The sequence below is a fragment of the Actinia tenebrosa genome, unplaced genomic scaffold, assembly GCF_029948245.1.
Source record: "Actinia tenebrosa isolate PJP-AT-01 unplaced genomic scaffold, QUT_ActTen_1.0 PGA_scaffold9__36_contigs__length_13948895, whole genome shotgun sequence".
NCBI classification, from domain to species: domain Eukaryota; kingdom Metazoa; phylum Cnidaria; class Anthozoa; order Actiniaria; family Actiniidae; genus Actinia; species Actinia tenebrosa.
This window is the reverse complement of record NW_028292586.1, coordinates 7585807-7599635: the sequence shown is the minus strand read 5'-3', so window position 1 is coordinate 7599635 and position 13829 is coordinate 7585807. Positions and strand designations below refer to the sequence as shown.

At 36.4% G+C, this 13829-nt stretch overlaps 2 protein-coding genes across 2 annotated transcripts; one reads left to right on the top strand and one right to left on the bottom strand.

Annotated features, from left to right (window-relative positions):
- Positions 1 to 1787: 1787 nt before the first annotated feature.
- Positions 1788 to 13823, bottom strand: LOC116308260 (vesicle-trafficking protein SEC22b). Its single transcript, XM_031718645.2, has 5 exons — positions 13658 to 13823; positions 12707 to 12816; positions 11582 to 11742; positions 10599 to 10745; positions 1788 to 4872 (listed from the first exon to the last, which is right to left on the bottom strand). Exons 1-5 carry the CDS (start codon positions 13730 to 13732, stop codon positions 4718 to 4720), a joined length of 648 nt encoding a protein of 215 aa, XP_031574505.1. The 5' UTR covers positions 13733 to 13823; the 3' UTR covers positions 1788 to 4717.
- Positions 6549 to 9778, top strand: LOC148904674 (uncharacterized). The gene has a single exon (XM_089024624.1). The coding sequence runs from the start codon at positions 7027 to 7029 to the stop codon at positions 9256 to 9258; it is 2232 nt and encodes a 743-aa protein (XP_088880750.1). The 5' UTR covers positions 6549 to 7026; the 3' UTR covers positions 9259 to 9778.
- Positions 13824 to 13829: the final 6 nt, after the last annotated feature.

The window sequence follows — 13829 nt, the reverse complement described above, 5'->3', positions numbered from 1 at the left end:
CACTTAACCATGTGCATTTGATCTTTAGGTATTATTGGCACTTGTTCCTGGATTTGAACCCCCCTTTCAAAAGTGCTCTAATGTTCCTGCTTTATCATTGATTTTTAATCCATTTCTGCTAATATTTCATTTAATAGGTATTCCAATTGATGTTGTCGCTAGTGATAATATTGACTTAGCTCCTTGCCTATCTATAAAGGCAGACTCGGAGAAGAAACCTCAATCAGAAAACGATGATGCCTGTGCTAAGATATCTAGCAACCACATAAATGATGAAAGCATCGATAGCAATTTAGAATATTCTAAAGCAATTGTGAGTAAAAATAGGCAGGTTAATGCTGATCAAGAAGATCACAGCTGTCTCGAAGATGGTGTGGGTGATAAATACAAGGCAGTCCATGCTGATGCTACTAATTATGCTCTTATTGAAGACAAATCCAATGCAAAAACAACACTTGAAACAACATTACCTAGAAGCAGTGAGATAGTCCCTTTGTGTATTCATGCTGTTTGGGAGAATGACAGTAGTTTAAAAAAGCCTGAAGCTGAAGGAAATGATGACAGCAAGACCGTACATGGTGTCACTGAAGCCATTCATAATTATGGTGTACAACAAAAGAAAGAGTTGGACACTGAAGTGTATGATAAGAACAATACAGAGCCGTTAGCTCTTGATGTTATTGTTGATGATGATGATAAATACCAAGAGAAAGAGCTTGAAACTAATGTGGGAGATGGGGACTGTTCAGACATTGACATTGTTGGTGATGATGAGAATGATGTAGAGCTTCTTGTCACTGAATTGCATGATGGTAGCAAGGCAAATCTTTCAGAGGATAATGATGTTGTTGGTGATGGTGACATCGACGTGAAAAATCTTGGAGATGAGGTCAATGCAGCCAGCAAGGCAGACCTTTCAGATGATATTGGTGATGATGACATTGATTTAAAACATCTTGGAGATGAGGAGCATGCAGCCAGCAAGGCAGACCTTTCAGAGGATATTGATGTTGTTGGGGATGATGACCACGCTGCCAAAGTAGGTAATCCTGTACAGCTTGAGTATGCTACTAATGTTGGTGTTGACAATGTGGTACGTTCTGAAAGGATTTATGCAAAGTTTAGTGACAATCACATGGATTTCCCTGCTGCTGTTTCAGTTCCTAACAAAGAAAACCATGTCAGTATTATTAACCCTGGTGGCAGAGATGATAATAATATGGGCTCTAAAACCTCTCCCAATGAAATAGATAGAAGTAGTTCTAAAACTAGTAGAAATACTTACATTGTTGGATATACAGCTACTTGTCAAATGGATATCTTGACTGCAATTTCTAGTACCGATGGTAAGAATATGTCTAAGAAAGAAGAAACACATGGTGCATCTCTAGAAGAAGTGGAAGTATCCAGACTGAAATGTGTGAAGATACTACCCGAAGCCTGTGAAAAAGACCAGAAAAAATGCACTAACAAACAAGAGAGATCTGCAAAAGAAAAATTTGACAAAGAAAAATCTCATATCATCCAGGAGAAAGAAAGTTCTGTGGTCAACAAGGAATGTGATATGAGTGGCGTAGCTTTGTCAAAATGTGGAGAAATGGATCTTGATTATGTCATCGATTGCACAGATTCACAACTGATTGGTGCTAAACCAAGCAGTGGCTCTGATGGACTTAGATATGATGATCTCAATCTAGAGGATCTAATGGACTGCAGTGATTCTCAGCTAGTTGATATAGAGAACCTAGAAAGCCAAGCATTAAACAATCAACTAAGGTAAGCATGGCAGATCTGGAATTGTTTATACATGTATTTGGTTACACATCTCTCAGGTATTAAAATTATATACATTTTAAAGATAGATCATACTTCTCAAGTGAAGGTTTGAGTGCATACAATATATATCAATGAAAACCTTTGTACTAAATTTGCACTAATTAGTAAGTTTCAGTAGACCATAGACCTAACAAACTTTTCACTAATATGTACAATTTTGTTAGAATTAATAAATGGTATGCCTTCTACTAAAATGCCCCTAACTTATGGACCATGCCCATTTCAGACGCTCCCCACCGCATCAGCAGGTATCTCATTTTTACCTTTATGTTGCAGGGCAAGAGATGGGCCATCCCAAGCATTAGTAATAGAAGATGGAACTACCCTCATACAAGGCCTCATTAAAGAAGTATCATCTATCAAGTAAGTTGAAAAAAAACTTTCTATATTTTTAATGTGTAATTTGTGCTTTTGTGTTCCTCTGCATTTTCTGACACAGGAGAAAATAGAAGGAGAGACAAAAGGTATTTTAAGACTGGTTTGCAACATGCAACCCAGTAACTTACATGTAAAGTATTACTTATTTCATTGGAATTCTATGATGAAATAATTCAATTAAATGCTTTTGTTTCAGACTACACCTGATGGATGTGTGGAATACATATGAACAAGCCAAGAAGAGAAGACATTTGACCTATACGCCAGTAATAAAGAAGCGGAAATAGCTTCACAGTCGTGAAAGAAACCTTGAAACCTCAAAATTCTTTTGTGACCTAAAAACAATGGCTACAAGTTGGATTTATGTGCTCATATACTTGCTGTATTCTATCAAGCTCAGCCTTGATTTCAAACCATTGTTTCATGGTTACTCAAGACTAGTGAAGTTGGGGAACTGGTCTATTGATTTTCTATTAAATCTATAACTACAATAAGCCTGAAGCGAGATGAGGTTTTACCCGCGACTCTATACCATAACAGTTTTTAAAATTCTTTCATATTTTTAAAATTTTTGATTCCTTAGAGAATACAGGAACAATAGTCAAAGAACAAAAGCAGTGTGAAAAGGATTATGGTCTAGAGTCGGGGGTAAAATGTCATCTCACTTCAGGCTTATTATAGAGCATTTTGTGTCTAGGAGCTAGGGAACTCCAAGCATTTTTTGTTGGCATTTATGTAACTATCAAACTTACAATAGATCTCTAATTAAGGTGCGATTACATGGAGCAATTTTCTCTGCCTTTGTAGCATCTGTTATGTCAACCACAAGTGCATTTCAAATTGTTAATGTGATGCCAATGTTGTACCAGGTGGAAAATTTCTTTACACCATGTGATTAAACTTGACTGCACTTTGGTCACATGGTGTAAAAAACTTGTCCATGTGGCACAACATTGGCATCACATTGTGCCAAAGATAACACTATACAGTATTAATGTCTTTGACAAAAAACCACAGCTGTACAGGGCCAGGTTGTATGATTGGTGGATGGAGCTATCCAACAGATAAATCTTATCCAGTGGATAAATCTATTGGATAACAGCAATGACTTATCCACTGGACAGCCAGTCCCAGACTTGTAAAAATGTTGCTAAAACAAATAATTATTTTATTTTTATTTGGCATGTAATCTATTTTATAATTTTATTGAATTTGAAGGAATCCTAAAAAACAAACTCTCTCGACATACAGTCTATGATTACTATTGATACTATTGATTGTTGGTATTTTCACTGTAAATGTTGTCTTAATAAGATGATTAACATGTTGATGGCAAACTATATGATTTGTGTAACTATTATATATATATTTTGAACAATAATTTAAAGTCTTTTGTTAAGTTCTGTTATTAGGGACTGGTTATTATTCAAGTTATGAGGAAAAATTGACCTATTTCATGATGTCAGATGTAAACATCATCATATTTGTTTAGTTATGGGGAACAGAATTTTGATAATTGAATTACATTTTGATAAATTAAAGATGTTTTTTAAAATTTTTGAAACAACATTTGAATAATATGTCGCATTTCCAGAGCAGACAAACTACTACCCAAATCACTCTACTCTTAGCACCACAAAATGAAAATAGATCATGTCTTGAATTTCTGTTAACTTGTGACCATTTGGAGTGCTTGGTCACGTGGAGGTCATGTGACATTCAAATAGAATAAAAAACTAATGTTTTATGACCATTTGTAGCTCTCCAAATGGTCACACGAGTTTTAATATGATTAAAACAAACTTAGATGTTATCGACAACTGTGGAAACGAGATTGTGATTGGCTGAAGTTAATATGATATTGATTCTGCTCTCTCCTGATTGGCTACTGTTTTCACACTACATCGTGATTAGATGACTTTGCAAGGGTGGTCAGAGTTAATGTGTCTGCACTGTAATTGATATCTGGGCCTGGTTGTATGAAGGGTGAATAGCGCTATCCAACGGATAAATCCTTATCCAGCCGATAGTGCTATCCAGGCTTCAAACAACTGGGCCCTGATGTTTATGTATTTTTTCTGTCAAATAGTGTTTTGATTGGTGATATCATTAGGATTATCAAATAGGCACGCTAAAATATGACAAATATTTAATCATTATTTCACTAGGTAGGGTAAGGCAGGTGTGAAAGGATGATTGAGAAGTGTTCCCTAAATCCCTTAAAACTGTTGCACTTGATCATTGCTAGCATATTTTTTTCATAAGATTTGGATTACGTTTGCCACCTTTGTAAGGCATTTGAACTCAATTTGAACCAGATATGATAACTGGCTTTTAAAAAAAACACTGAACTGGTGTGGAGAAGGATCAAACAAGTTTTGTTTTTAAAGAACTTTTTAGTTTCCTTCCCAGATGGCTTCAACTTTATCTACATTTAAATAACAATCAATCCCTCATTTCATGCTTTAAATTTTCTATTAAATGATTCTCAAAATCTGACCTTTTAAAACCACCAGAATCTAATATATATTATGACAATGGTACAGACAATACCCAGTGCAGCGTACTTGGCATATGCCGACCGAAGGTTAAGGTACGTGGCATCTTTCTTGTATTTCTCTGATTGGAATCGCAGGTTTCCTGCCTTGTCATCTAAAACTGTTTTGAAATAAATTTGTTAAAAAAATGTTGAGCTTTGTATCACCAAATATGGAGTTGGATGTACAAATGTTGAAATAAATATTGGCAAATTTGATTGTCTAATGATATTGGCAGAGGTGGATGACATCAACCAAAGTAAGGTTTAATGCACCTTGTATGGTGCATGTACCATATTTTTTATTACAATAAGCACATCAAAACGTTAAGATTGGACAACTCATCCATTCAAATTACAATCGAAAGCTATTTTACTGTTATGGTGTGTCATACCATGTTATACCACTTTTTTTCTAACATGGAAACTTGACTCTGACTGACATTTTAAAAGTTGAACTGAATATAAATCTCATATTCTGATTGGGAGTGTGTGCTTAATGACAGCACACAGAAAGTGTGTGCAGTTTCAGTTGCATCATTCCTGTTCAAAATAACAGTCAATCTAATCTGTATTTTATAAAAGAAATTTTTGCTGTGCTGTGTGCAGTTATAAAGCACTTGGGGATTGGAGGGACACTGTCTAGGTAATTGGGTGATTTCACGTTGCGGACATTACGTTCAGAGACAAAAAAACTGATTTTAAAGCTCTATAAAAAACATCCTGAGTATTGTAAATCAACTAAAGTTGTCTTTTCTCATAATTCATATATAGTTAAATAAATATCATTAAAAAAATTTCCAATTTCTCAATAACTAGTATTGATATTTTTCATTTTAAAGATGTTGCGGACATTACATTGGATATCAACCACACATTTGAGTCACTAAATGTATCTTCAATTTGTTGTGATTTGGAAACATTGTTTAGGGGATAACTGTTATTTTTAAATTAAGTAAAGATCAAATTTTAATTTCCCACAAAAAAATTTAAAAATCGCCCTGTCCTACTTGATTTTATAAGCAAAAGTTTGTGTTGCGGACATTACATAGGTAGCGTTGCGGACATTACATTTTTGGAACTTGTATTAAATCTATTGATATCTTTGCTGTTTATTGTCAGTTTTAGCTATTTTTTACCTAAAAATGATCATATTGCATATATTTCAAATAAAAGTCATTTCTAAAGATCACAAGTTTGTAATACAAAAAATCCTCCATTTTACATTATAAGTACTAATGCATGATATCCTACTGTATGTGCATGCCTTATAAACTGCTTATATATCACAGTTTCTATTATTTTTGCCATTGTCAGCAGCTTTCCAAATGAGAGCATGCTCAGTGATGACCCAGAGCATGCTCAGCATAGAAATACTGCTGAACAGGATTAATTCCAATCTTTTGGCTCTGTAATAAGCTTAGTAAACATGACATTTTTAGAGTGATTATTTCATAACAGAGATGCCCAAATCAAATACTGATAGGTCAAGGATTTTTCGAAGTAAGTTGAAACAAGACAAAGAAAAATATGATGTATACAAATGCAATGACAAGGAAAGGAAAAGACTTGCAAGAAAGAAACCAAAGTCTGAAACTCCTGAGGAAATTGAAAAGAAAAAGAAGGCAAACAGAGACCGTGTTAGGAAATTTCGTTTATTGCAAAAGGCTAAAAAGTCAAATGGCGCTTCTGGTTCTGGCAAAGATATCCCAGACCACACTGGGGCGTATAGCACTCCTCAAGCCTTGGGTAAAGCAGTTGGGAAAGTCAAGCCTTATCTGCCAAAGAGCCCAAGGAAGAGGAAAGCTGTAATTGTGAAGCTTGCCTCAGCTGCTGGAATACAACCCAAGAAAAGCAAGACCTCTGGCAACAAGAGCATCTCTGCAGAAACTGCTGCAAAAGTGAAAGAATTTTACCTACTTGACTCGGTGTCAAGGCAGTCTCCTGGAAGGAAAGATGTCATTGTGTGCCGTAACAAGGAGGGAGGAAAGGAATATCTCCAGAAACGTCATCTTCTTTACTCTCTGAAAGAAGCTCATGCTCTTTTTTTAAAGGAAAACCCATCTATCAAGATTGGATTGACCAAATTTAGTTTATTGAGACCAACAAATGTGCTTCTGTCATCAGACTTGCCAAGAAATGTGTGCCTTTGCAAGTACCACGAGAACATTAAACTCCTTTGTGATTGTTTGTCTAAAGAAATAACAGGGTTCCCTTGCTATTCTGGTGATTTTGTAAACAACTTTGTCTGCATTGATTCTGATTCAGAAGAATGCATGCTGAGAAAATGTGCCTGCTGTCCATCTTGGCTAGAAGAGCTTGAATATGAGGATTCAGCTGTCACATGGTATGAGTGGGAGCAAGTGAGTGTACAGGTGCCAGGAAAAATCAAGAATAAATCTAAGATTATCAAAAAAATGCAGAAACTTTGCAAGGAAGGCACAGTTAAGGAAGCATTGTCATCCTTGGAGGAGAAGGTCCCATATTTCCTTGAGCACGTCTTTTTGAAAAGAAAGCAATCAAAGTATTTTGAGGATAAACTTACAAGTATTGATACTGATGAAGCTGTGGTGCAGATAGATTTTGCAGAAAACTACACTTGTAAATATCAGGATGAAATTCAGTCAGCTCACTGGAGCCAGAATCAGGTGACCCTGTTCACAATAGCTATGTGGACAAAACAAGAGGGTGACAGAAAATGTGAATCACGTGTTATCATTTCAGATGAGTTGAAGCACGATAAGAAGGCTGTGGCTGTCTTTTTGTGGGAAGTGATCTCAGGGTTAAAAGTGAGGCATCCTGGAGTCAACAAGGTTTACATTTTTTCTGATGGGCCAAGCTCTCAATTTAAGAACAGATTTATGGCCAACTTTTTACACAAATTAGAAGAATTAGTTCATATCCAGTGGAATTACTTTGCCACCTCACATGGGAAGGGTGCTGTGGATGGCATTGGTGGAACAGTAAAGCGTCTTGTATGGAATGCAGTGATGTCTGAAAATTCCAACATTGTGTACAATGCACAGTCATTCTTCCAAGTGGCCAGCAGCCTTACCATGAATGTAGAGGTTACTTTTATCCCAGAGAAAGAAATTAATGAGAAGATGGCTTCATTAGGTCTGAATAAATGTTTCTCTGAAGCACCCTCAGTTCCTGGTATCTCTCGTTTTCACTGTATCGAGCCTGATGGGGAGGGTTTCCTTACCTGTCGCCTTTATACTACCCAGACAGCCACACAAAGCCTAGCGTTTGATGTTTATCCATATCTTGAAAGTGATTTTGATGATGATTCTGATGATGAAGATGAAGCAGAAGATTTAGATGACAGTTTCGATGTTGAATCTGATCAAGATTCTAACTTAGGCCACTCAGAGGAAAGGGACAGTGATGATGTTGAGTTTGTTAAAGAGTCCCTAAAGTCTTCAGATGGAAATTCATCTGATGACACATGTCATCAGTGCACAGTTGAGATGGGTTTACCAGACAATCTTAGGTCTGTCTTCAGCCAATCAACACCATATAACCCTCCCCAGTATATATTAAATGAAGTTGAGGCTGTCCTGAAAGGCTTGATTGATTTCAATGGGAGTCAACTGATTGCGCCTTCTGATTTGGAAAGCTTAGTCTATACTGTTTCTAAGTCTGCCACAGATGTTACATCCACAGACAAATGGCTAACCAATTTCATAATTGATGAATATATGAAGCTTATTCAAATTGCAAGCAAAGAAAATGGAATAGACATTATAACAGTTTCTTGGGAAAGTTTTGAAGCAAGAAATGCCAATGAAATCTCAGAGCTACTCCAAAAAAGTCACAGCTCCCCCCTGTCCTCAGATATGATTATAGTCCCATGCAACGGGAGGTCCTCTCAGCACTGGACTCTTCTTGTAGCACAACCAAAGGAAAATATTGTCTTGGTTTTAGACAGTAAGCCTGGGGATTTTGTTAAGCCTCCAACACAGAAGGCCATAGGTAAAATGGCATCTGTCCTTAAAGGGCTGGACACCAATGTTGACCTGAGTAAGTGGCATTTTTTCTGCAATGGCAAAGATGAAATCCCACAGCAGGGTAAAGGAAATGACTATGACTGTGGTGTATATCTCTGTATTTATGCCAGATGTCTTGCTTTACCAACTCAAATAGTAGATGAGCAGGCATTAATCCTTTTTAGACAATGCATGCTATGGGAACTTCACCGAGGAGAGTTACTTAAAATCCCCCTTCCATTAATAGAGACGGAGAAGTACTATGCTGTACATTACAAGTTTCGTTACAATAACAAAAGGTACTACATTGGGAGAGTACTTAGCTTCAAAGGGGAAATGGTGAAGATGAAGTACTTGTATAGAACTGGGGCCAACAGATTTGACTGGCCAGCAAGAGATGATGTTGAGGAAGTTCACATCTCAAGCATTTTCTTTGGACCTATCAGATTGGAGAATGCAGGTCCCTTTACTATCCCTATGCTGGTTGACATTGAAAAGGTTTTCTCCTCAACCAAATAATATAACAGTGAAATGAGAGGAACAAAGCTTAACTGTAAAGAGTGTTAAATAGCAGTTTTCATACCCTCTTGAACATTTAGAACATACATGTGAATATTTGGGCAGTATTTGATTTAGGTTTTGGACCCTTTTGCAGGGTTTGGAAAAATGTAATGTCCGCAACGTAATGTCCGCAACGATCTTTGAAGTAGCATTGCGGGGAGAGAAAACAAGATACATAAAAAATGTTTCCAGATATATATTGCTCTTATCAATCTAAAAGAGCATTTGTAATATTTATTTTCTTGAAGCACAGGTTTGGTCACTATGGGAATGTAAAAGGTCAAACGTTGCGGACATTACGTAATGTCCGCAACGAGTTTTTAATTAGTTCTTACTAAGAAGAGATTGATTTGTTTTGAAATATTTTTTATGATTCTTAAAGAGCATCATCAGGGGCATATTTTAAAGCATTTTGAGCATACTTATACTTAAAGTGCATGTTTTAGTTATTAAAGTTGAAAGTTATAGTTATTGTTTGAAACATTTTATGCTAAAAATGGCGAAGATGTCAGTCACCCACATGCAGTGGGTGTGGTCGAAACCAATAAAATTTTTATATTTTCTTGAAGCCTGATTTTTTAGCTTTTAGATAACATAGGTTTTGTAGGGTTAAACTTGATTTAAAAAACCCATCAATTTTAATGTCTCATGTGAAATCGCCCAATTGTTGTTCTCCTAACACTTCTCTCAAGTTCTGCCAATTCTACATATACACACAAGTTTTCTATATTTCTTCAATAAACTTGATTTCACTATGATTTAACCCAATGTCCATGGTTGGGTGTGATTGAGTAATCATTGTAAGGGACTGCTCATTGCTTTTTGGGGAAGGGGATGGCTGCAAAACTGCCATTCAATTTGGAGGTTCCCCTGAGATAAAGAAGACTTCGTTTGGCCAGGGAGGGGTGAGGGATCTTGAGCTGTGCAGATATTGATGTAACTAACCTCTGCCCTGTCATAACTAATGAGTTACCCTTACCTGCTCATCTCAAATGGGGAGGGAGGTAAGCATGAAAAAAATTTAAACTTTCCAATTCAACTCTTTATCTAAGGCATTATTTTCCCCTTTCAGACAACGTGTCATTCTCTTGAGAATAAGATTCATTCTTTGAGTTTTATCTAAATCCATGTGTCTTCTCATGTGCGACCATTGAACAAAGAAATGATACTCTAGGGAATGACACGTGGTCTGAAATGGGAAAACATTGTCTGTCACCAATCCTCCCTCCCATAAATGATGATTTATTCATAATTAATGTACACGTGTAAGGAAGACCTTTTTGTCATTACACACTTACCTGACAACTGCTCTCCTCTTTGTAATACATCATCAATATTTTGAACCATTACTCTCTGAACATCTACGAGCTCATCATTTATTCTGTTAAGTGTTCTTCTTGTCCTGGAGTCCTGGTAATTTTTCTTGGCTTTTTGAATATATGTATCTGCCAAAGGAAAAGTTTGACTAATTAAAGGAAAGCATGGGTGGCGTGGCTGTGAGACTGCCCACCAATGTTCAGGTTTTCAAGTCCCAGTGAGCTCAGTGTCTAATACGGTTGATTGTTTGTTCTCTTCTGTGCTTTAAGGACTTTCCCTGGGTATTCCTGTTTTCCTCCCTCAGCAAAAATCAGTTCTAAATTCTGGAATTCTGCAATTCCGTGGAAGAAGAGCCACTCTTGAAATCCACTATTAATTCTCATTATTTTTTCATTATTTATTAACAAGCAAGGCCATATGAGATACGACTGAGAAAGTTTGTGTAATTGGGTGGTTTTATATGATTTAGTACACAGTATGCACAAAACAAATGTTCAACGTCTGATGACAGAAAAATATTAATTTTACAATAACTTACAAATTTCTCACGCGCTTATTGGTTATTTTTTATTATTAATAAAAGGACAGACAGATAAAGCTGAGGTCAATGTGCGCACGCTCTTTCCGTTGGTTGTTTTGATCGCTAAAAATGAGAAGTTTTTATCGTTTTTGTTATTGTAAAAAACAAATAGACATCAGTTTTTTTTGTGTCTGTCCTCTTATTGACGATACATTTTGCCATCACATTGTCAAAGTAGTAGTAGGCTATGTCTCATGGATCCACACTACTTTGACAATGTGATGTCGCAATTTATCGTCAATAAGAGGACAGACTGATGTCTATTTGTTACTGTGCTTTTATTCCGTGCTAATCACTCAATTCCAACAATCTGATTAAGATAAAAATGTCCATTTAATTATCTTTTAAGGTATGAAGTACCAAGTAGGTTGAACTACAACTTACCAAATTCAATAAATGGATAAGGTCTGGACGCATAGGGGATCTTGCTACTGTATTCTCTGAGAAATTCACTTGCTATGTCTTCAAGGAAACTGAAAGCGGCTCGTTTTGAAAATGCTTTTTCCGATAAGGTAAGAAAGCAGACTCCATTTTCTATTATATAACTAGAAATAAAAGATGTATAATGCTATCAAATATGTACCCATAAAACAACTGTTGCTTTCATTGTCATTCAAAACATAGAAGAAAGAAGGTTAGACTGAAAGGTATTCTGGGAAATGACACTTATTCTCTGTTGTATTCATTTGAGATGCAAAGTTGATATGAAGCTTCTAATTGCCTTATTTCACTCTATGACGTCACTGCTTGTTTATGTGGGGGATAGAATCGCCAAATCCAATAGAAAATTCAACAAAATTTGCTCCTAGCGAAACAGTTTAATCTAAAATGGTCTGGTTTTCAGATATAATATGTGTTAATATGTACTAAAAAATATTCTGAGCATTTTCTGGCTATTCTACTCCTTTTCGTGGATTGATACGGCTTTTAGAACAATTTTTGGTGAATTTGCGTTGATTTGACCCCCTCCAACAACCATGATCCTTTGCGTTTAAACAATAGATTGTTTTAATGTGACATCATAGTGAAATAGGGCAATAATATTAATAATTTACTTCCCATGTACCATAACTATATACCTGCTTTTTGATTTATGCATAGTAAAGCACCTCTTTTGTAAGATTAGGTTTAGGGTTAGTAAGTGGTTTGGAAGAATAATCTATTATCATTTTAATATCTTATTTATGTATAATTTCTTTTTAATCTTGTCATGAAACCGGTTGCAAATGGTGAAGAAGTGTCCCCACATTACCATGTATATGTATGCAGTGTTACTAAAGCTTTGATAAGGTTTGCAAAGTTGTATTCTGCTTTTACCACTCTTTTCATTGCTACGCACTGATCAAGACAACAGTTGCGTCAAGGAAAATGGGCAACACACTTCTGTCAATCAAATATATTGGTCTGTACCTTTCTATTCTCTGATTGGTGGCAGTGTATTGCCCTATTTCCCTGTTGCGACTGTTGTCTCAATCAGCATGTAGCAGTGAAAAGAATAGTAAGACTTACTGGAACATCATAGGTCCTGACTCGATGCTACTTCTAGCAGGAGAATGTTCATTAAGTTTTCTAAAAAGTAGCTTGGATTGTCCCTGGTATTCCTGTAGACCTCTGCTTGTCTAAAAATAAAAGGAATTAGAAGGCTTTAATACAATTAAAGGCTTATATACAACAAACATTTGATAAGCTAATAGGGCTAAACAAATGGCTGCTCAAGAGTCAGACAACAACTGGCCTCATGAGACTGAACATCATATGACGAGTCAATGAGAACAGTCAAGAGGACCAGGCTAACGCTGGACAAGTGCCGACAGACCTAATACGTCTTGGTGTAATGTTTTCCCATTTCAGCCATGTGTCATTCCCTAGAGTATCATTTCTTTGTTTAAGCTGTATCCATATTGGATACAGGGCTAAAACTAACAGCTGCTAAAAATGACTAGAAAATATGAAAAGCCACATTTGACTGATCAGCTCGTGATAAGTTAACGTGACTGGTCAAGAGAATTGGCCTAAGAGGCGGTTTGGCCAGACAAGTGCCAGTTTGGTCAGACTATATTGCCGACCATTATTGTGAGCCCCCAGAGGTGACAGCCAGTGGTCTACCCCTACTGCTCGCACTACCATTTCATAACTTATTTCATGGCATGCAAATATGCTGAGGAGGACAGGCCAAGTTTATCAGACTACAACAAACTGCTAAAGAGCAAAATTCTACGTTTGGGACTTCAAAAGCTTATCAACGTAGAACAAAGTACAAAGATGTACAGGGAGTTCATTAAGAACTAAATAGTAATTTATACCCTACATATAACTAATTACTAGTATTTTCTATTGTAAAGACAATAAAAAAACCTGAACAAACCATAACCTAAGATATAACAATAAGTTTAACAGATGATCAAAGTTCGCTGTGCAACTTTGACAAGTGATTTTGATTCGTTATTAACTCGAACTAACCTCTTGATCACTGGGCATCGACGCTGCAAGAGGTAGGCCGTCAGTAACACGGCCTATCATTGTCATGATCACCATTTTGGCTGAACTTTCAGTAGCTTTTCTTGTACTATTCTCTCTTTATTTTGATGTCTTGACCAACTTTTTACTGTTCACGTCTCAAAAGTACACGTGG